Here is a 21,705-nt window from a genome sequence, read left to right on the forward strand (position 1 = left end):
AAAAACTGTGATATTAAAAAAAGTGCAGCAGGCAGCTTTTTAAGGCAACAGATAAATCATCAGAAAGTGGAATATTTACTGCTGAGAAGCTGGGATCTAAAGGCATGCTGGCCGCACAGTGGATTCTCCTTCCTGACTACATGAAACGTTAAGATGTGATAGCTTGTAAAATGCTCCATCCCTCAGCCGTCTGCCAGTCAGTGGGCAAATGAAGTGCCTGTGAATGGGACATGTCTGGAGCACGGGGCTTCTGCTCCCTTCCTCCTTGCGGGCTGCGAGGCCAGAGTGGGTGAGGAGGGCTACAGCGCTGTGCTCGCGTCTTCCCTGGATAAACAATTTTCTTGGATTCCGTTTTGACAGAGCCAAAGGACAAAGAGAGGGATGCTTGGTGCCAAATGGCTAATTTCACTTCCCTGATCTGTGAGCATCTGTGGAATTTCCCTGGGCTCGGCCCAGCTTCTGCTTGACTGCAGAAGGAGCCCTGCTGGGGCTGCCGGAGAGTGGATGCGGTTGGTCCCCTTGTGGTTCTGACTTCCACTCAAGGACTTCAGTTCCCTTTTTGTGCTATAGGATCAGCAAAAGCAGATACCCAGACTGTGCGTGTTTAGGCAAATCCCACGAGTTGAGCAATGATCCTTGTCAGCCTTGAATGCTCAATACCAAGCACGTGGCAATGAGCCACTCCGTGTCCTTCAGGCTGCGGGGCCGGCAGCGCCAGCTGACCGAGCTGCGGGGCAGCAGGCTGGGCTCCTCTGCCCTTGCAAACTTTCTGGGAGCGCTAATCCCACACCACTTCATGGCACTTAGCGGCAATTTCCTGTGCAGCGTTACAAGGCTGCATTTCCAGAAAATTGTGCCTACTTTTCCTTTTTGTGTTAAATGCTAAGAACATTTTGTCACCCTTTCGGTAAACAAAGGGCATAGGAAGTACAATTTCACAGAGATAAGAGGTTTACATGGAGGCTGAGGAATGCATGAACAGAAAGACCTCCAGGATTGAGAAATAAATCCGTGTCTTTTTTTTTTTTTTGAGCTTGTGGACGGCTGTGTTGCTTACTCAGCTACGCTGGCCCTTTGGTTGCAGTACTGACTCCTCTAGGGGTAGAGCTGGCTGAGCATAGCTGGTCATAAGCAGGCGCCCCCCTTGTTTCACATGCAGATCGAGCAGCGAATTGCAGCTCTCTGTCCTGACAAATAACTATAATTTGTTCCATCATCCCAGTTGGAATTTTCCCACTGACTTCAGCCAGACTCGTCGCTAATACTAGGTGCCTTTCAGGTAGCTGGCTAACAGTCTTAAATTAGATACCACAAGTGGGTCTCACCTCCTCTAACTTGAGGCATGGGAAGCCAGCCAGGCGAGTTGTTCCATAGGAATTGCTGCCTCTCTGTTGACTACGAAGGGAGCCTCGGTGACTGGGTCCTAGGGTAGCTGGTTTTATCCCAAACACTTGGGGGAAGGTACTTTGAAGTCCATCCTGTTGGCACATCTCTGTGTGAAAAACAGGCCTTGCTGAAATGGAGCAGAATCCTCTCGGTATTTTCAACCTGTTAAAAGACAATGCTCTTTCAATGCTGATTTTTTCTTGCATATTAGTCTTTAAAGAAAATTGGCAGAAATTCCCCTTGAATTTAACTAATAAGTTGTGCAATGGCATAGTATAATTTCTGCATTTTTTGTATGTTTGCATCTTCTTAATCCACAGCTGTAGTGGAAATACAGATACCTGCATGAGGAAAATTCTTGTTGATAGTGATATTTTCGCCAAAGGATGTTTTGTGATGCATGAAAAACCTCAACTGCCTAATTTCTGAAACTCAGTTTTTTATTTTATTCATTTGAGAAACTAAAGCTTGTGAATGTTTTTACTCGCCCCATTGTTAGTATGGTAATTGGGACCCAAAAGTTGTAGGCATTGTTCCTGGCTCTTACGCGCTGTCACTGAGCAACACCCGTAACACTGGGCTATGGAAAATGGTTGTTGTATCTAGCAGTGAACTGAGTTGGCGTTTTTGTCTGGCTTGGAATAGAAAGAATTTAGTGAAAAATACTACTTTCATACTTAATAATTATCTATTATTTTTTATAAATGATACCTTAAAGTTTCAAAACAGCAATATTTTTGTTGTAGCTAAGCATCTGTAAATTATGTTTTTTTTGTAAATCTTGTATCACAAGTACCGATGGTTAGAAGGCTGGGGAATGGTTCATGATGTGTATGTAGTCACAGTCTGCTCTAGTCAAGTACATTTAGGCTCATGCAGTCTGTTAACAGAAAAGGATCCTGAGTTTTCACTCTGTCCCCCATGTTTGCCAGGGACTTTAACCTCTCTAGAACCCTGTACAGAGCATAGGAACACCAAGTGGCTTAACAATAAATCACTAATAAATATATAAGGGGGAGAATTCTGAAATACGGAAAAGAGTAACAGGCCCTTTCCATGAGCATCTTTTAAGCATTGACCATTTAGAGAAAACAACTTGTTCCTCCTGTTAAGTTTTGAATCCCTTCTGTGTGGAAGTCTTATGTTTTTCTGTAACCTGCCGTGATAAGGAATGGAATTCACTTTTGCTGGAGTATTTCACAATGTATCCAGAGTGGTTCCTTCTGGAGAGGTTAATGTGTCCCGTTCAGCAGGTTTTGAGGTAGCCCAAGGTTCTGTTTCTTCCTTTTTCTCCGCTTCCAATTTCTTCTTCCTGGTGTTTGGACGTTTCATTAACCTGGCATCTGTTCTGTTTTAGGAGAAACCTGATGCCAGCCCCACATCTCTACAGCTGAGATCCCAAATTGAGGTAAACACTTTGATTTTGGTCATCTATTTTTGTTTGTTTGTTTGTTTAATTTGATATTCTGCATAAACTGGGCAAAGGCTGCTCTCGTGTCTACTCTCACGCTGTGTCTTCTCTTGCAGGAGTCATTGGGTCTCAGCAGCACCGCATCAACACCAGACACTGAAAGAAAGTAAGTGACAGCACAGGAGGCAAGAAAGGAGAGGGGAAATTTGGTGTTTTCTCTTTACTTGTAGTAAACTAATTTTTAATCGCATTGGTACTTCAAGTTTTAAGATCCAGCCTCTATTATGTCTGGTTCCCATTTTGGAACCTGCTCTTTCTCTCCTCTTTTGGCATTTTATTTTATTATTTTTGTTGTTGTTGTTTTTAAATCAAGGGGAGTTATCTTTTCTCCCTTCTGTGTGCACTTGGGACATGCATACACTGATAAAACTGGTAGTCATTTCTGAGAAACATCACTGATTGTGCATTCTCCGCAAATTAAACCTGTTTAAAAATAACTTTCTGGGGCTAGACCTAAATGCAGCCAAAAATGATAGACTAGAGGAAGGGAGAGCTACAAACGTAAACCACTTTCCTTTTCCTGTGCACTCCTGGGTTTGTAACTGTGCTTTTGAAGAAGGTGCCAAGGGAGTGAAGTATTTAAAAACCAAGTTAAAAGGACCTTTAATTTTAGCAGTCCTTAATAAAAAGCTCTCTGTGTGGACTGAGAGGGTTTCTGTTTACTGTCACCTCCTGCTGCAATGTGTGCTTGTTTTCTGCACCTCCTTCCTTTGATCCCAAGATCTCGGTTCCCTGCTGCTGAGGGTAACGTGCAGCAGTGCATGAAGACAACTGACGCTGTATTTCCAATTGCCTGCACGTTGTAGGGTTGTGCCAGCTGGACTAGTTCAGAGGCAGTGCACAGAGTCAGATCTGAATGTGAGGTGCTTTATTTAGTAAAGTTTTACAGCCTGGCATTTGAATAGCTTCTAGCGGAGCCATGATTCACCGCTGGGTCATAACAGAAAGGTTTTATAAAATTGCTGCCCTTGCTCTTGCTGATTCAGCAGAACCGGTGTCAGTTCTAGAGAGAGCTGCAGTAGATGTGGTGCATGGGACTGGCCTCACTGAGTGTTGGTCATATGGAAGTCAGGTGCTGGGTATGGAACAGCGCTTTAGGAGCTTCCCCCATAAAGTCTAAAAGCTGATTCATGCTGAAGATCTTGGAAAGTTATGAATGATGTTTTAGAGGTGCCTTGTCTCTCTTCTTCACTCACAGAGAAAGGGGTGATGGCTTGCTTGAGGTAGATACTCATTTTCAAAACAGTGTAAGATGGATAATGTTAATTTTACCATGGTACCACCACTGCCCCCACTTGATGTGCTGTTAAGAGAGAAAGTCTACAAGCCTAACATTTAAAAGTGGTGCCTCAGATATTGAAATGTGAAGAAGTTCTTTTCAAGGATACTTCCCTGTCTAGCATTGTAATGAAACCAAAAGAGCCAAGTGGATGGGAACATGATGAGTACTGTAGTCTGGGAAGTAAGCCTCCAAGGTTATCCTATAATCATAATACTTCTCTCTCAGTCTCAAAGCGCTTTCCCCATGGGTAAACAACATCATTATCCCACCTCAGGTAATGATGAGATAAAATCTCACAGGAGGACAGCACACAACTGGGAATAAAGTCCTCTTACAAGTCCTAGCCAGCTTCCTAAAATGTGTCTCTGTGTAGGTGTTGTACCACAAATAACTGAGTATCTACAGAAACATCATCAGAATGACTGTATTCCAAGAGTACCCATTTACTTCACTGAGAGGAAATTAAGTTCATTATCTTAGTTGTGGTGGAAGAGACCTATGATTTTTGTTGACCAGTCAAGAATGCAAGTGTCCTTTTTGAGGGTTTTTCTGTCAACTGAGGGACACGTGGTTAACCCAACCAGATATGTGAAACTGGCACAGGGGAGGTCAGATCAAAACTTTGCACTGTAGGAAACAAGCCAACATAATGGATGCTAACTGAGCAGAGTGTTGAAAATAACAAGTATCTACTCGACACCATAGAAAATAATCAAAGCAGGAATGATACAGGCCTGTGACTATTAGTGGCAGCCTGCCCTATCAATGCTAGTTTCGGTCCTCTACCTTAGAGGCGTTCCCATGTCAGTTCAGCCTTCTTCCAGTGAGGGAAAGGTTATAAAATTGATCTACTGAAAAATGACTATTTTAAGTCCATCTGTACTTGTTACTAAGATGCTGAGTTTGATGTTTTGGGGGGAGGATGTGTCAGAACTAGAGGCTTTTTTTGTGCATTGTCTAATTTATGGCTTTCAGCTGAATTTTGCTGCATGGGCATGCTACAAGAGACAAAAAGTTTGTCATTTTGGGGCCAGTGCTTCTGTGGCCACCGCTGTGGCGTGATAGATCCGGGGTGAACCTTTTACAAAGCTTCCTTTGTTGTTAGAAGGCTCTGTTTTGTCAAACTTGAAACTGGTTGTAAATGTGCATTGGTTTCTCATATCCAAAAACAGATGTGGAGGTCTGAATTAGAAAGACTTGTCCCAGAATGCCCATCCAGACTCTTAGGTGCTGAAAAATCGTCCAAAGCCCAAGTAAATGCTTGGCCAACAAAAAATTACATGTCCATGTATTGAAAATACAAACCTTTTTTTTCTAGGGCAAGCTAAGAGGAGTTGTCTGTATGGTGTCATGAGTGGTTGCTTCAGAAAATGAAAAAAAGAGAAGAACTCCTGTTGAGATGAGGAGGCAAGAGCAAATGGCCCAGTATAATGCAGGAGTCACCGGTAGCTCTCTCACCCAGAGTTGCTGTTTGCACACCCTGCAGCTTAACCCTACCAGGATCTAAAGCTCTAAAATAACACACCTGGATGGTTGTTTAATTTGACAGTTGAGGGATTCCAGACAGAAAGAGGCTTTGAGAGAGTCTGGAAGAAACTATGTTTGTTTTAACCTTTGGTTCGGTTTCCCTTTTCTGTGGTGCCCGATTGAAGAGAAAGTCTGACAGGCTCCACTGTGCACCGCAGTGAAAACAGATTAGCCTTGATGCCCTGTGGTAGGAAAAAATCCCGTTTATGTGGACAAGCAGTGTATGTTCAGTCTTGCCTTGAGTCTTACTAACCGTGCTGCCCAGGTCATTATTATTACCATCTGTTCAAAGCCAGCATGAAATGAGTTGGTCCCCTCAGTCCAGCAAGTTGCTGAGCAAGTCTCTGTCTAGTGGGTGGTTTGCTGTAACACAGAACAGCCGTAGTGCCTGGAGGGAGGCAAAAAGGGGTTAAACGAGCCTGGAAACAGCTGCTTGTCACTTCAAGTGGTTGTCCCTCCGAAAGGCATTTGTGGCAATGCCACCTTCCTGTGTTGCTGGCAACCCTGTTCGTGTTAATTGATGAAACTACAAATAAAGACTGCACATATGAACCTCCTCTATGTGTTATAAACGTCCTATCAAAGATGCTTCTTGTTTGATTGATTCTGACAAGGAGAAAAAAATCTTCACTGTAGCAAAGGTCTGTGAGATTCATGTTGAAAGAGTGTGGAGGATAACGCCAAGGGTACTGATGTGGCCTGGAATGCTATCAATAAGGAGCAGAAAAGAAAGTCATGTTTGTTCAAGCTTCAGCTCACAATTGCTCTGATTTTTGGCCATGCTAGAGTTACTTCTGTAAATGAAGCAGTTGGGCAGGCTTCCTAGTCGTATAATATTCAGCAAATAATGCAAAGAATGGAATGAGTTTTTTTTTTGTTTGTTTGTTTTTTGTTTTTTCTTAATAATTAATTTAATTTCCCTTTGCCCTTTCCAAAATTCCCTTCTTTTAAACTGCAGTCATCGCATCAGTTGTGGTGCTGGTGTAACTTTGCAGATTCTCAGTCTGCCTCCAGCGAAGTGGCAGCAGCATCTCTATCCGTGACATTTTAAACAAGTCTCCCCAGAACTGCAGGGGCTCCTGTTAGACACATTGACTTCTGATTTGCTAGAAGAATAATCACTGTAGCAAATAGGCAATAAGTGTGTTCTTAGTAGTTACTATTCCTTCTTTGTCCCCATAGCATGTAGATCTGGGGATGTGTTTGTATATACAATCCCTATTATTTCAAAGTGATGGCAACACCCCAAGGATGTTTACCCAGGCAGGGGACTGAGCAGGGTTTTCTCATAATTGTAAACAGAGCATTTAAAACAATGTAATCCAACTTTTAGCCTGTTCCCATTTTTGAGTATTCAGGCCTGCATGACAAACTGATGAGCTCTGCATGTTTGCCAGGAAATCCAGGTTAAACCCAGTCCCCTGAACTCAGGCTTCTGCATCCTGACTCTCATCCTGTTTTCAGAAGAACTGGGGATGTTGCAGAGGGGAAGTTGTGTATTTTCCTTCTTGGGAAATAGATCTGCTTGCTCTCACTGCTCACTCCAGCAGCCTCTGGGCAAATTTCAAAGGTGGTGCATCAGAGAACTGCCCGGAAAGGGAGAAGAGTGGGTGAGAGATCCAAGAGCACTACATACAGGCAGGATGAGGTACAGTCAGTCACTCGTATATACTCATTCTTTTTTATTTGCAGCTGCTAGAGAAAGGAAGGATGCAAAATAATGCATGGGGTAATGCTTGTGGCATTTCACAGGCATTCTCGCCACCTTTGCATGCCAATGAATGTTATGAATTGCCAACTTCTGCATGAGTCACCAGCTCTTTCTAGATCTGTACCACTCAAGAACACTGCTGACCAAGTAAATGGTCATACTTCATATCAACTGCCATGATTTGTCCAGCTATACTTCTCAGCCTGCAGCTCAGTACATTTTAAACGTTCTCTACCCAAAGATCCTGAATACTGAAATCCCAGACTCCCTCAGAGCAGGGAGCTGAGTAGAAACAGCCTCATGGAGCAGAAGACGCTGGCAAGCAGCTTATGCATATGGGGCAGCATTGCTCGGGGGCTTTGCATTCCAGCACAGGGGAGCTGCTGTGCCTCTGGCAGCTGCGTGCTCAGCTCCTGGCTTCAGCTGCTCTCCAGAGTGAGTATCTTTGTCGTGTGCCCCGCGTGTGCAGGGTGCACGTCTTAAACCGAGCTTCTCCCACGTTGAGTGCATGCAGTTTGGCTGGCTCCCTGTTTGCTTGTTGTGGATGTCAGAGGAGGAGTTGCAGGCAGCCCAGTAGTTGGGGTTTTCTCTGAGGCTGTTAGCAGCCAGCCAGTGAAGCCACAACAGAAGTGGTTATCTGCATGTTGTCAGCCCTGTAGGAGAAATTATTGACTGAATCTGTTCTTATGGATTTTCTGCAATGCATGTGCCATAGTAACACCAGTCACACTCCTGCAGAATAAGCTTGAACTCTGCATCAGCCCAAGGCTGGGAGAGTGCCTGCAGTTTGGTGTCCCCATGTTCGGCAGTGTTTCCTACTGAAAACAGCAGTCTTTAAAAACAGCTTTCATGTTACAGCAGAGTTCATGCAAGCCTAAATTCTGCCCCCTTTAGTACACTAATCTACTGGCCTTTGCCAGTAGTTTTTAACGCTAGATTTCCTAATCCTCTTCCCCTACTGCATCCAAACTACAGGTCAAGCTCTGAAAGCAGGAGGTTATTAAATCATCACTCCAGGTCATGGATGGGGGGGCTTAAATTCTGTCATATTTGATTCTGGCGACTTGACGGGGTGCCCAAATTAACTTTGGCAGATATTTGAAAGCTCTTCTGCAAAGAAACAGGAGTCCTCTGCCAGAGGACGTGAGGCAAGGAGAGGGCAGAAACTGAGGAGAACAAAGCAGAAAACAAACAAAACCCTAAAGTGAGGATGTCAAAGGCTGCACTTAATTACTGATGGAATAAATTGTTCCTTTTGGGTCGGTTAAAAATGGAAAGGAGCATTGGAAGGAAAAAAAAAAAAGGAAGAAGTAAAAGCTTGCCATACTCGAGATGTCCTCATTTGAGATGCATTTCTTTATACCCTGTGCTTGCAGGAATCAAAAAGAAGCAGTGAATGTGTACGGCCCCGTTGTCACTTGTTTGAGGCCTGATTTAGTCAAAGCCAAATTATTCATGCTGCCTTTAAACAGCCTCCTCGAGAGAAGTAGGGCAGGAAACTCCCACAATAACCCTCACAATGGGAGCGAGAGGCCAGCCAAGCACCGCCTGGGACACGTGAGGAGGGGAACCAGTGCTCCTCCGAGCCGCTGGCAGGAGCTTTCCGTCCTGGCACTTGGGTGCTGGACAGCATGAAGGCCGCCTTTCACCAGGAAGCCGAACTGCGAGCAGTGCACACAGTGCATCACCTCCGCTGCCTCATGCTTGGCCATGGAGGAGCTTTCGTCTGACAGCAATCTGTCCCGGCCTCGGCCCCGTAGGCTGCTCAGGCAATGTGCGGCCCCACCGCCGGCCTCCATGTCAAGCACCCGTGGCCAGCCTGGTGGCTCTGCTGTGGTCGCGGGGGGGACACACGCGCACACCCATGGGCAGCACCGTGTTTGTTTCAACTGAGAAAGTTTTGACCTGCTTAAAGAGCCATTGCTATGGAAACCTAATGAGAAGATAATTGAATGAAACGTCTTTGCTTTCCATCTCTTTCTCACACCGGTGCCAGCAAGGTCAGAATCTTGCAAGCCCGCTTTCTCTTCAGGTTCATGCAAATTTGATAAAAATACTAAAGGCCCATTTTCTTCCCTGTGCCAGCTCCGGTTAGATAAATTACCTTGCGTTCAGTCAGGAGCAGTTACAAGTCTGTCAGTTTTTGATACTAATTGTGTGACTGGGCCATTTCTAATGCACACGGATAACCAAATGGCTTGGCAGCAGAAGCCAGCGTGGGCTTTTATATCAGTTTGTCTGCCGCTATGAATGTGAATAATATCTGTAGATTGAAAATCCCATGAAAAGCATTTTCCTCAATGGTCTATAAATAGTCATTGGGAAAAAGGAGAGGGCCAGTATCGGTTTATTGAATATCATAGCAGTAGTGGTGTCATTAACAGATGGTGCTATGTACCTGTGGATTTTATGTGCCATAAACGAGATGTAGCCGTGTGTTAAAGCACATCTGCATCGAACATACTTAGTGGTAAAACAGAAACCCATCAGCCTTCCTGTCATTCTCAGTCCCCGTGTTAGTTCTGCTTTGGGAATGATGAGCTTTCTAAAATGCTCGGGTGCATGCATAAAAGTAGCACATGGTGTCACCGGTTTCTTTTTCCCATTCTGTGGTGTACCAGCACATCACGTCTCGAGGCACGTGTGAACGTGTCTTGCAAAATCAGCCGCTCCTTGTGCAAGACAAGCCATGGTCTTTCTCTCTCTGGGTCAGAACCAGCACAGAGTTAACAAGGGAAGCTGAACACAGCCAAGTTAAAAGCCTCTTTATGACCAGATTCAGTTGCAATGGGCTTGTGAAGTAAATTTGTGCATCAATTCTTCCTTGTATTCCAGTTTTTAGAGCCCACCTCCAGGATTTCAGAAGTAATTTATAAAGGGAGAGGTTCCTTTGGTACAGAAAGGTCATCCTAGCTGCAGCACTTTTATGGACAGATGGATTCAAAGACCATTGTGCTTGTCTGGCTTTGCTGTTGTTCATACAAAACCGATGAACCTACAGTCCAGAAAAAGAGCTAGAAGTGCCCTCCAGAGGCAGTCCTCATGTCCAGCTCATCCTCATCAGATGTCTGGTCTGGTCTGCATCTTTCAGGCGTCCTCTTAGAAGCAGTTTTTTAAAGCTGCCCTCCCATTCTCTACCTACTGGTCTAAGTTTGTCCAAATAGTTAGGAAATGGTAAATCGCTGTTTCTTACCACATTATGTCTGCTTGTTCCTGTGCCTGTTTTATTAATAGGCAGTAAAATAATCTCCTTTCAGCTTTCAGTTTGGCAGGCTGAAGAGGCAAAACATTTCTAGCCTTCCCTGTTAAGATGAAGTGTTCAGTTCCCTGATCCTTACAGCTTTTCTCTTTACCTCTTCTGGTTGGAATTCATTTTTCTTGAACATGAGTAACTTCAGTCATAGAGGCTATTCCCATATACATTCATTCTCCATATTGCCATTGGAATGTCCCAGCCTTATTTTTGCCTTTTAGGATTAAATTGTTACTGCATGTTTTTTTTCCTGTCATTTTCTTCAGCATGTATCTCCAAGTACTCTGTCATTTGCAAACCTCCAGCATTTGAAATACTGTCTTTTGTGTCAGTCTTGTGTCTAGCACATTTTGGCACTGAATGTTAAATCATTTCTGTTAAGCCAGGCTTTCTGATCATCTAGTTCCTAGTCCAGGTTATCCAGAGCTGCTGTTACTACCAGGCTTCGTGTCTCTGATCACTGAGTGTTCTGATGTAGTCTGCTCAGTTCCACTGAAAGACGTCATCTCTCTGAGGCAGGAATGAAGTAATACCTTGTTATTCCCCAAAGTAGTAGCTCGATTTTTAGATACTCTATAGTGCTGTTTTTTTTTTTGTTGTTGTTGTTTGTTCCAGCGGTGTGGCTTTGAGAGGCCCTAAGTAAAGGCCTAGAAGATGGTTTTTAATTTGTGAGATTAATGGATTGAAGTTTTGATCCATTCTGAGATTTGGGGCAGATACAAAAGTACTCCTTCCCCCTGGTCATAAATCTTTTGTCTTCCTTTCTGTCTGAACATATACCCGTATATTTCTCCTGCTATATGCTGTGACATAGTACATTTCATGTGAAAGCTTGCTAATGAAGTTGTACATCAGACCACAACAAAAATGAAGGCCTCCGTGGTGGAGTAATGGCATTTGGCTCCCTTTCAGGCACGCAGTGCTGAGACTTCTGCCAAGTGTCACTGCATCATTAACTTTCAGTACAAGTTATCAGTCTATGAATGGAAGAACACAAATCACTTTCAGCACACGTTCACAGAGGAGCTGCAGATTTAACAGGGTAAGGGAGTGTAATTGGCAAATCAGACATAAAGCAACTCGGAGGTACTATGCTAGGAAGTAAAGCACTTGATTGATTTCACTGAGCATTTTTAAGCGTCAGAGTTGTCTGATAGAACTAAGAAGCAAATGCTTTGTCAGGCTCTGTGTGGTAGGCTTTGTTGGCATTTCCATCCTTTAAGACCAGCTGTTAGCATTTTCAAGGTCAGCCCAGACACGGAAGATTTCCTCTTCAGGGAATGCATGAAATGATAACTGGAATTTGCATCCTCTGATGAAACTCAGTATACTTGTTAAATCAGATATAAAGAAGAAGGCGGTCTGCTTGCTGTGGATCCTACTCATCTCCTCACCCTCTCTGGCTCAGGAGCATCACAAGTATGCTCCTGTTGCTGTTCCCCTTCTTTGGAAACCAGCATGGAATGAGTTGGTGGCCTCAGGCTAATTCCCAGGGAACAGATGTCCACATCACAAACATTGCCACTACACCTGCTGCTTATTAGCATTGTTGTTGGCAACTGTGGAAGAGAAGAAGAGAATTCAAATGGATTTGGAGGCTGAAGAGTACAAGAGATTGCCTCTGTTTTGATTTCACTAGTGAGGCAAAGTTCTGATAATTCAGAGATTTCACTCTCCAAGGATGCTGATTTGGTTAATTTTGTGAATACTGAATTAATTTAAGACAAAGAAACTGTACACTTGATGAGTGAGGTCAGTGCTCAGGTACAAAATATTTACTGGTTTAGTTCTGTCACTTCCAACAGGAGTTGGCTTTCTTTTTACTTTGTTGTCTCCTTATAAAAGTCCATATTCTTTTGATCTGTTTTTCCTTTATTTAAAAAAATACTCCCTGACATCTTTACTTTAAATGTCTGGATGTGGAAAGTCTGGTGGTTTTGGCACTGGATTTTCTGGTTATTTTACCCAGAAAGTATAGACAGTTATTTTTCTTCTGCACTTCTTAATCTGACTTCTTAAATACCAAGCAGTTGGTGGCATACACCTATATCATTAACTTTTTCCCTTCAAAGGTAAGCTTTATCAGCAAGGAAAATACTAAATGTCTCCCTCCACCTGATGCACTCCAAATCTGAAGTTTGGCTACTTCAGTTGGTTTGTAGCCTGTGCTGGATTAACTTTTTAATCAGTCTGAGGCTGAAAGAGGTCAGATTTCAGAGCTTTGCTATGCCAAACCCTCTTTGCCTAGATGAATTTCTAAATCAAACTGAAACTTCATACTGTCTCATTTCCCCTCTAATGATGTCTTTGCAAATTGATGAGTGTGTTTTTCATGCTTACTCTACGTTGGCCAGTAATTGCTTACATCTTTTAAACTCTGAACTGGTTTAAACTAAAATTTGCCTTCAAGAGGTTTACTGAATTTATCAAAAACTCTTCATTGCCCTCTTCTGGGAGTCCAAGAAAACGCAAGGAACCTGTGCAAACACTACAGACAGCAACGAGAATATGACGTGTGTATTACATGGCCTCATTCACAGAACGATTAGGCTTGAATTCTTCTTGGTATACTGAGATATATGTGTTTCCATTTTGCATGGATACAGCACAGGCACAGCACAATAGGGCATTGTCATGTAACAGGGCAGAGCTCTCAGCCAAAAATACTGCAGTAATGCTTTGCACTTGGAGCCTCAAGCAAAGCCATTGAAGCTGGCAAGAGTAATTTCACTGGCTTGGCTCAGCCTGGTTAGAGATTCCTGTAGGAAGGCTTCAAAGAATTTCACAAGATTTGGTAATTTCTATTAGCTCCATTTACACAGAGAGAAAAAAAGGCAATGGGGGGGGGGGGCCCCCCCCCCGCCACCGGGTAATGTTGTCTCATTAAAGGTCCCACAATGAACGTTGGCACTGAGTTGGAATCCATTATGGAAAACTGGTTCAATGAACATAAAGACTGAGAACAAAAGACTTATGTACTATATTAGTGGGTTGTTTGTAAAGTCCATGTTCTGTTAAAATAAGTCTCTCTGGCTAGCTTTTTAGTAAGGGAGCATAAACTGGTGGGAAAGCTCACAGAAAGGAAAAAGGAGGAAGCAACTGTAGTCTCCGGTCATCCGTGGTCCCACTTCATAGGGTCTGGACAAGTTTTCTTCAGCTCGTCTTTAAATCTCTACTCCTGTCTTCCTCGTGGCGGCTTTCTGAAAGTTTGATTAATGCATATTTATAAAGCATTTTCAGATGAAAGACAAGAAGGCCCAAAACCGTTAAAACCTAAACTAATACAACATCGCAGTGCTATGGTTTCTAAGGCAGCCAATGAAATGAAAGGGAGGGAAGTATGTGAAAAAGTGTTTTTCTGAGGGATTCCGAGACACTTTTGGCTTAACCGTAGGCTTCTGTCAGTTATGTTTTTCTGTGCTGGTCAAAGGCGTTTTTCAGAGCTTGCAGAGGGAAACTCAGTTACTGTGGTCAGACCTGGGTTCAGGTTTTGTTTCCAACATGCTGCATTTGGAAGAAAGGGGAAGAGAAACGGCTCATGATGTATTGTTTGGAAACTATAATTTACTGTAATCAGACAGCTCCCATGAAATGTGAGAAGTCTGCATCAATAAGTCCATTTCTCTTTTGTGTTCTAGGCTCTCCATTCATAAATCAAGTTCGGAAGAAGGCTCTGTAGGTCAGTATATTTCATTTTACTTGATACTTCTATTGAATTCTTAAACAGGTTTTCAGTTTCGCTTGTGCTAGGATGTGAAGAGCTGAGTAAACAGAATGCCAGCAGAAGTCAGCAGCATTTCTGTGCGTGGGGAGGGTGAGACTTAGGAGCTTTAAACGTGAGATGCTGGGGGTCTCAGTGATCTCAGAAGCAGCTCAGCCAGCACTGTCATGTGATAAATGCGCAGCTTTTGACTTGTTATATTGAATTTCAAATTCCTTAATGTTTGATCACTGCTAGCCTATCCATTTGTATTCTGAAAGTTACCACTACCAGTGAATAACTGTGTTTGTGCGTGTCGTGCCAGAGGCTCGTCTTTTGTTTCTGAAATATTTTGCATTCTTAAATATGTATTTGTTTTCTGTTGTCTTTCACTTCTTTAAACTTACATAATTAGTTCAAATTGGTATCCAAACTCATTAGTTAAATTGGTAAAATTCTGGATAGGGTGGTGGGGTTTTTTAGTGATATTTTATTCACGGGAGAGCTGAAGAAAAATTAGAGCAGAGGGGTTGTTTCTTTTTAAAATTTTTCTTTCCACACAGTGCAAAATTAAGCCATTTTTCAAAGAGTCACCAAGCCCAACTCCTGGGCTTCTAAGGCAAGATCCAAAATATCATAGTCACATGCTGAAACTCAGTGGCACAGAACAAACTGCGTTCACTTGAATTTTTGAAAAACAGAGGGATGAAGTAGATCCAAATCAGTAGCATTTCTGCCAGATCGGGCACAGTGTGTTCTCTTGCAGATGGCATCAACTTGGTAGCATGTGTCCTGGTTAATTCAACAGAGCACAATTATATGCCTTCCTTTGATCCAGATCCTGTTACTTTTCTAGAATAAATAATTTACTGCTGGGTCATCAAGCAGTATGCAGATCTGATGTTAATGGACATGTAGTCCCAGCCTTGCACAGTCAGGGCATACAGTGAGCAAGAGTCAGATGTAGCTGAATGTCTCCTGGAATTTCCCATGCCAAGTAGCAGAATGCATGCATGTGTGTATTTATATACACAATGTGTTTATTTTCTATATAGATATGCACGCGTATATAAGCGAGTTCCTTATCTGACTTGTAGCTTTTGCTGCGTAATCGTGGTTCAGCTAAAGAGAATAAAACAACGAAATACTTCAAAAACACTTCCAAACTTGACATGAACAGCTCAACAGATATCAAAATGAATGTAAAATATTTTCTGTTTATAGTTCAAAATATGTAAGTTATTGGCTTATCTCGGTCATCTATAACATTGGCAATTATAAAAGAATGTGCTTTTCTCTGAATTAGCTACATCAGCAAAGTTCTAGTACAGACTAGCTCGAGAAACAAAGAAAATTTGGGATTTTTTTATTCTCATTTTTGTCTTAGAAAATATAATTGATAGCTTCTGTAGTGTTTTCTAACTGATGTTTCTTTTTGAAATTCTTCTTCCCTTTCCCTTCTTTCCCCCTCCCTAATTTTCTCTTAGGGAAAGCAGACTGGAAAAAGAAAAATAAGTTTTTTTGGCAGAATTTCCGAAAGAACCAGAAAGGACTAATGAGGCAGACTTCCAAAGGTAAATGTTTTTAAAGGGCTTTTGAACCTATCCATACAAAATACAAGGATCCAACCTTACGAAAGAGTAAGATTCATTTGCAGCAGCAGTGTGGCAGTTACAGATCTGTGGATCGGGAAGTATCGCTGACTTTGTTCATTGTGACGGGGCTCACAGAAGGATGAGTTGCATTCTGGGAGGTCACAACTCCAAGTTGCTGGGACACCTTCAGTCCTTGTTGCCAGTGATGGCACATGCACAAGATGTGATTAACAGATACTTAAAAATAATATATAAAAATTAATGTTGCTTTTTCTTCTGCTCCTGACTAGATGAGAGAAATTCTTACCTCTTAATTAGAAAGGTGTTTCTCCTTTCTTTGGCATTTGGTTGTGTAGACCTGTTTGCATTAGGCTTTAACCCAGCCTCTCATTGCAGGAAAATACACTACAATGAGTAGTAGAAATGCATCTGGTGAATAGTGAAAATTTAAGGATTGATTCCACTTAAACTGTCAGGTCTCCTTCTCTTAATTCTTCAAAAAAATGCAGCCGTGCATTGCTTTAAATATTTTGCTTCACAAAGAAAATTTCTTTTTCCCGTGTGTATCTGTTAGATCCTTCTGTTGCAAGCAGATGCCTCCCTGCATCACTGTGACTGTGTTCTGATAGATTGTGAAAAATTTTAGGAACCTGCTTAAGAGGTTGAAAAGGGGCTCATTTATACTGTCAGTTAAGTGTAGGTCCTTGTTGGCTCTCAAGTTCTAACTCTCCATGCTGACGTTCCAAGCTCGTGTCATAAGAGGTCCTCGAGCAGGGAAGCCAAATACATCCAGCACTGTGTGCCAGCTCGTAGGTCTACAGCAGAGAGCTAAGAGGGCCCGGCACACTGTTCCTGGAACAGCTTCCCATCCACTCAGCTGGCCAAAGTATTCCTCAGAGCTGAATTCAGGACTTTCCTGGCATTAGCACTTTCTCTTGATTCTTGTCTTTAGGGTCAATAACTGTATCAGTCACTTTTTATTTCTTCTTCTCATATACTGTCTTGATTTCAGTGTCAGAATACACTTGTTTTTTCTAGCCCTCATTTACCTCATATCATTGCTTAGTTACTTCCAAACCATTTAGTCTTTTCAAATCATACTATGAGATTGGTCTGGGGAGGGTCTATTCTGGCCAGCCCGATTTATGTGGTGACCACATTTCAGAGTCCAGCTAAAATCCAATTCCAGTATATACCACTCTGTGTGTGACCTCTTTCACACGGTTGTTTCATTGGTGTGTTTCTCTGCAGGAGAGGATGTTGGGTACGTGGCCAGTGAGATCACGATGAGTGATGAGGAACGGATCCAGCTAATGATGATGGTCAAAGAGAAGATGATCACTATTGAGGAAGCACTTGCTAGGGTATGATAAGTACACACTTCAATTTTTCTGGGAAACATGTTTTATGATGTAGGATATACCAACTCGAAGTTTTCAGTTGCTCACAAAACAGAGAAGGGGGAAAAACTGCCTGTTTATTACTTTCCACTAAGTAGTATAACTTAGATAGGATTTGCATTGTTCATGGAAAAAGTAAGATTTAGCTTAGCCAGAAATAGATGCTTAGTAAGTGGCAAATGAAACGAGTCCTGAAAGTAAACATACTCAGCCATTTTTGGTATTTGACATAAAATCAGAACAGATGTAATTTTTGACAGTTTAGTGACAGACACAAGTGTTTCTTTACAAAATTTTGATGAGCCACAGGAAAAATAACTGTTTGCTCAGGAGCCAAAAGGCCAATGATAAAGTTTCTGTGCCACTCTTCATTTTGTTCCCTTGAGCAAAATAACATGATGGAGCACAGGATGTTCTGTATGGGTACCTGAGGTTCAGAAAACATGAGCTCAGTCATGACTATAGGCTATCATAAGAGAGAAAGTTACATTGTTGTCTGAAGAAAATACTGCTTTACTGGGAATCATAACATGAAAGAAATGCAAAAATTTAAAATCACCAGGGGGGTAATACTGCAATCTCTGCTGTTAAAAAAAATGGTGGGGGAGAAATCTACCTGATCTTTAATATTCACTATATATACTGGTATTGTTTCCCTCTAGTGGTCTGAGCTATTAGTAGCAACTCTTTTTTTTTTTTTTTTTCCGTCTTTTTTAATCATCAGTTCTTGATGATCCTCTCAACAATTTGACTCTGGTAGGGTTGGTTGTAAATATTTAGACTTTTATTGGAAAGTGGAAAAAATGTTCTTTAGTTGTAAAATTATAAAAATCAGTTCCTAGTCTTCACTGCAGATCATTTTCTTTATCAAGGAAATTGGTAGAATATTGTGAGTCTGTCCAGTGTAAACTGTGCCTTTGATGCGGATGTATAATTTATATTTTGCCAATGATAATTTATCAAAATCCAGTATTTACAGATCACTTTCTTTAAAAAATAAATCTCATCATTAAAACTGCCGATTGCAAAATAAATGAGCTTGTTTTAAACAAGTGAGACAGGCAGTGCAAAAAGTCTGATTCTCATCATTCCACAGTGATACTGGGGAAAAAATAATGAAAAGACATTAACTCTTGCTATTTTAATGAAGACTGATAGCTTCTTGTCACTGGAAAATGTGTTTTCTGTCTTTTCAAATTTCAGCTGAAGGAGTACGAAGCCCAGCACAGGCAATCAAGTACTGTAGATACTACAGAGTGGCCTGATGGTTCTTACTCAACATTTGAAGGGTCTTCCAATTGTAATGTAAGTACCTGTCCTTTTGATATAGCTTCCCAGTATCATTGAATATTTAAAGTATTTAATTGCGGTGCAGCAGTATCCTGATTTACTTGGTGATTTATAATAGCAAATCTATCATTTGACCTCATGATGATATGCTCTGTCTACAGCAGGTTTTTAATAGAGATTTTAAATCTTCAGGTTCTTTTATTGTAGACTTAAACTGGATTATTACAGAATTTCTATGTTTTTTTTTAATGCACAGAAAGAGGTGTGTTATGTTTATATATATATGTATATGTATATATTTAGAATTGTTTCACATTACTTCTCAGTCACTGTGAATCATCAGAGTTCCTCAGGCCTTCCCAGCTGTTGTTGATGCATCCTAGCTGAGGGTCTGGCTAAGTCCTAGCTGCCTGCTGGTTTCAAACAGTTCTAACTCTGTGTTTTCTAACTCTCAGACCAGAGTTTGCAGGTTTTGTGAGACCCATAAGTAGTAAGGCAGCTTTCTTCCCATATTTTTACTTCTGAGTTTTGTAGCTTCTCTTGTTTTTATGGGCACCCGTCTTTGTGTCATGCCATACTGAATTAATTAATTTTTCATTCCAAATATCTCCATTTCCACAGAGTAGTTTATTCTACTTCATTTGTCTAATTGAAAGCTCACTGATAAATCTTACAGAAGAACACATTTGGCTGTCAAATCCAAGCTCGTTGTAACCCATATAATTGAATCATAGACTTCTGAGCCCATTGATTTATTTATTTATTTTATTGTCAATGGAATTTCCTGCTAACTGCAGCAGACGGTTAGCTTCTCCTCCCTAAATGAAAAGAGGAATGCTATGTCATTTTATGAGATGTTTAAAATATTTTGTGGTGGAGAAGGATTTTCTTGTTTGTATTAAAAAAAAAAAATGCCCATCTTCAGTTAGATGGGAACAGAGAGGAACTGATGTTGCCTTCTACTCTGTTCTGCTATATCAGAAATGTGCAAAGAATGTAGAAGGAAGAATCCTTGCTCTTCCGCACCGGTTCTTTAGCCGAGTGAAAGTGTCTTGATCTTTTCCTCATTAGTATTTATAGCCTGGACAGTGCCTCCATAAGGCCTTTGACTAAAATACTTAAAGCAGAAAAGCCACAAAACTCTCATTTACTTTAGTAAAATCTCAGAGGTCTACTGAGTTTCACTCTGAAATACTCTGATAATGGTTTGTGCTTGTGTTGAAGTTACCAAAAGCTGTATATATTTCTGAGGACAAAATATGACTCAGTATTTGCTCCCAAATGGAATGACTTGGCACCTCTTCTCTAAAATTATTTTCATAAGCTGTCTTCACTCTTCCAGCCAAGAGCTTTCTTGCATCTCTCTGTTGTTCTGGTGGGATTTGAACCCTCTTCCTGCTAACATCAATGGGTGGATCTGTATTCTGTCGTTCTAAATACCTCTCCAGATTTCTGCCCTTGTTGCTATTTTTTATCCTGGTTGCATTTAACAGAAGCTGTGAAACAGCAAGTGAAGAGCAGATCATATGCAGAAACAAAAGTTCGTGTTAGAACAAATGTCAGCTTGGCTTCTTTCTGGACCAAAAAGCAACTAGGGTTAACTGGGGTGAAAGACTCTGAGCTATAACTGACGTGCAAGAGGGAGGAAAACAAGTAGTGTAAAGTGTCAGATATGTCTAGAGATAGGGTATGTGTTCACCCAGACTGTTTTACCAAAGGACATCTCTATTAATCTAAAATGACCAGCTTTTGACCAGCACAGAGATGATTCTGTGTTCAAGCCCTTCCTTTGCTAAATCAGTTGACTTTCAGTGCCATTTGTGTGATTTGTACTCTGCAGACTTGGAAACTCAGAACTACCACACTCATTTTATACAGTCCAAGGAGCAAAGATGTTTTTCCATATATTAGAAACATTCTGTTAGATAGCCCACTGCCTTCTAGCCCCAGAAAGTAGTTTTAAATATGAGTCACTGAAATTGAAGTTTCTGATTTGAATTAAAACTCCTTGGGCAATGACTCTTCTGATTCTGTTGGCATTTTTTCTAATTTCTGTTTTTTTTTAAGTCTCATGGCCAAATTGTTATTAGGCAATTTCTAATGGAACACTGTGATCGTACTTGATTATTTTGTGAACGTTTTGTACACACAAATGATAAAAGTGAATTGTAGGATACTTGTAGATTGAGGAAATTCAGGACAAGCGTAATCTTAATTCACTTGCTATACATTTGCTTAATAACTTTGGGGATTTAAGAGAGATCAAAGCACTAGTATAATTTTGGGGGGTGGTTTTGTTGTGTTTTTCTTTTCCATTTCTTGTTTTATTTTCTCAGGCAGAGACCTGCTGGTAGTTAGGAGGACTTGGGAGGATGGATCATTATGTTTTTACAGAGAATCTTGGTCTAGTTTTGCCTGATAACAACATTTCAGGACAACAACAACAGCAAAAAAGGTAGAAACTAAGCATTCAGAGAATCTAAAAATACAGGCAGAACATCTGGAGATCTCTAAGTGCTCCATACTTTCAAGTCAGGTCTGCCTAAAACATAAGAACAGCCACCAATGAGATAACCTCTAAAGGGCAAATACCATTAGCTATTGTTTTTCTTTTGTTAAAAAAATAAATAGGAAACTCACACTTTTTTTTTTTAGCTTGTGTAACTGTCATGTGTTTATGACTAACATCCTTGGTGTTGCTACTAAACTCATTTCAAAGATTTAAAGATTCTTTTTCCCAGCTCCTCTTCTTTTAAATTGCTGTGCCAGGGAATGGAAACTTGCATTTCATACCCTTTTAAAATTAAATCCAAGAGATAAACAACAAAGAGTTGAAGGGTCATCTCCTCAGTATCTGAAGGGAGGCAGCCCGATGTAATTTCTGTGCTGTTAATTGTATGTCCTGTTTGCTTGCTGTTATGAAACAAGCAAATAAACAAATAAAAGCCTTGCCAAGCCTGTAGGTGACTTGGTTGTCTGCCACTTCAGAGCAGTTGGTGGGTTTAAACCTCACTGTGAACCTTTTTTTTTTTTTTTTTCTCAACAAAGTTATGTGTATTATTTATTTCATAATGTGGAAATGCAGTTCAA

At 41.3% G+C, this 21,705-nt stretch overlaps 1 protein-coding gene across 6 annotated transcripts in view; it reads left to right on the forward strand.

Moving 5' to 3' along the window:
• The window catches only part of SASH1 (SAM and SH3 domain containing 1), a 545,811-nt gene that overhangs the window by 479,125 nt on the left and 44,981 nt on the right, over positions 1-21,705 (forward strand). For 5 of the 6 annotated variants that reach the window (XM_035323247.1, XM_035323250.1, XM_035323252.1 and 2 more), the window contains exons 3-8: positions 2,744-2,794; positions 2,914-2,963; positions 14,269-14,309; positions 15,818-15,904; positions 17,177-17,289; positions 18,529-18,630. In XM_035323247.1, the coding sequence (XP_035179138.1) occupies positions 2,744-2,794; positions 2,914-2,963; positions 14,269-14,309; positions 15,818-15,904; positions 17,177-17,289; positions 18,529-18,630 (444 nt within the window). The remainder of the gene's footprint in view (positions 1-2,743; positions 2,795-2,913; positions 2,964-14,268; positions 14,310-15,817; positions 15,905-17,176; positions 17,290-18,528; positions 18,631-21,705) is intronic. The other variant, XM_035323248.1, reaches the window with a different exon arrangement.

The sequence above is a fragment of the Oxyura jamaicensis genome, chromosome 3 (assembly GCF_011077185.1).
Source record: "Oxyura jamaicensis isolate SHBP4307 breed ruddy duck chromosome 3, BPBGC_Ojam_1.0, whole genome shotgun sequence".
NCBI lineage: Eukaryota > Metazoa > Chordata > Aves > Anseriformes > Anatidae > Oxyura > Oxyura jamaicensis.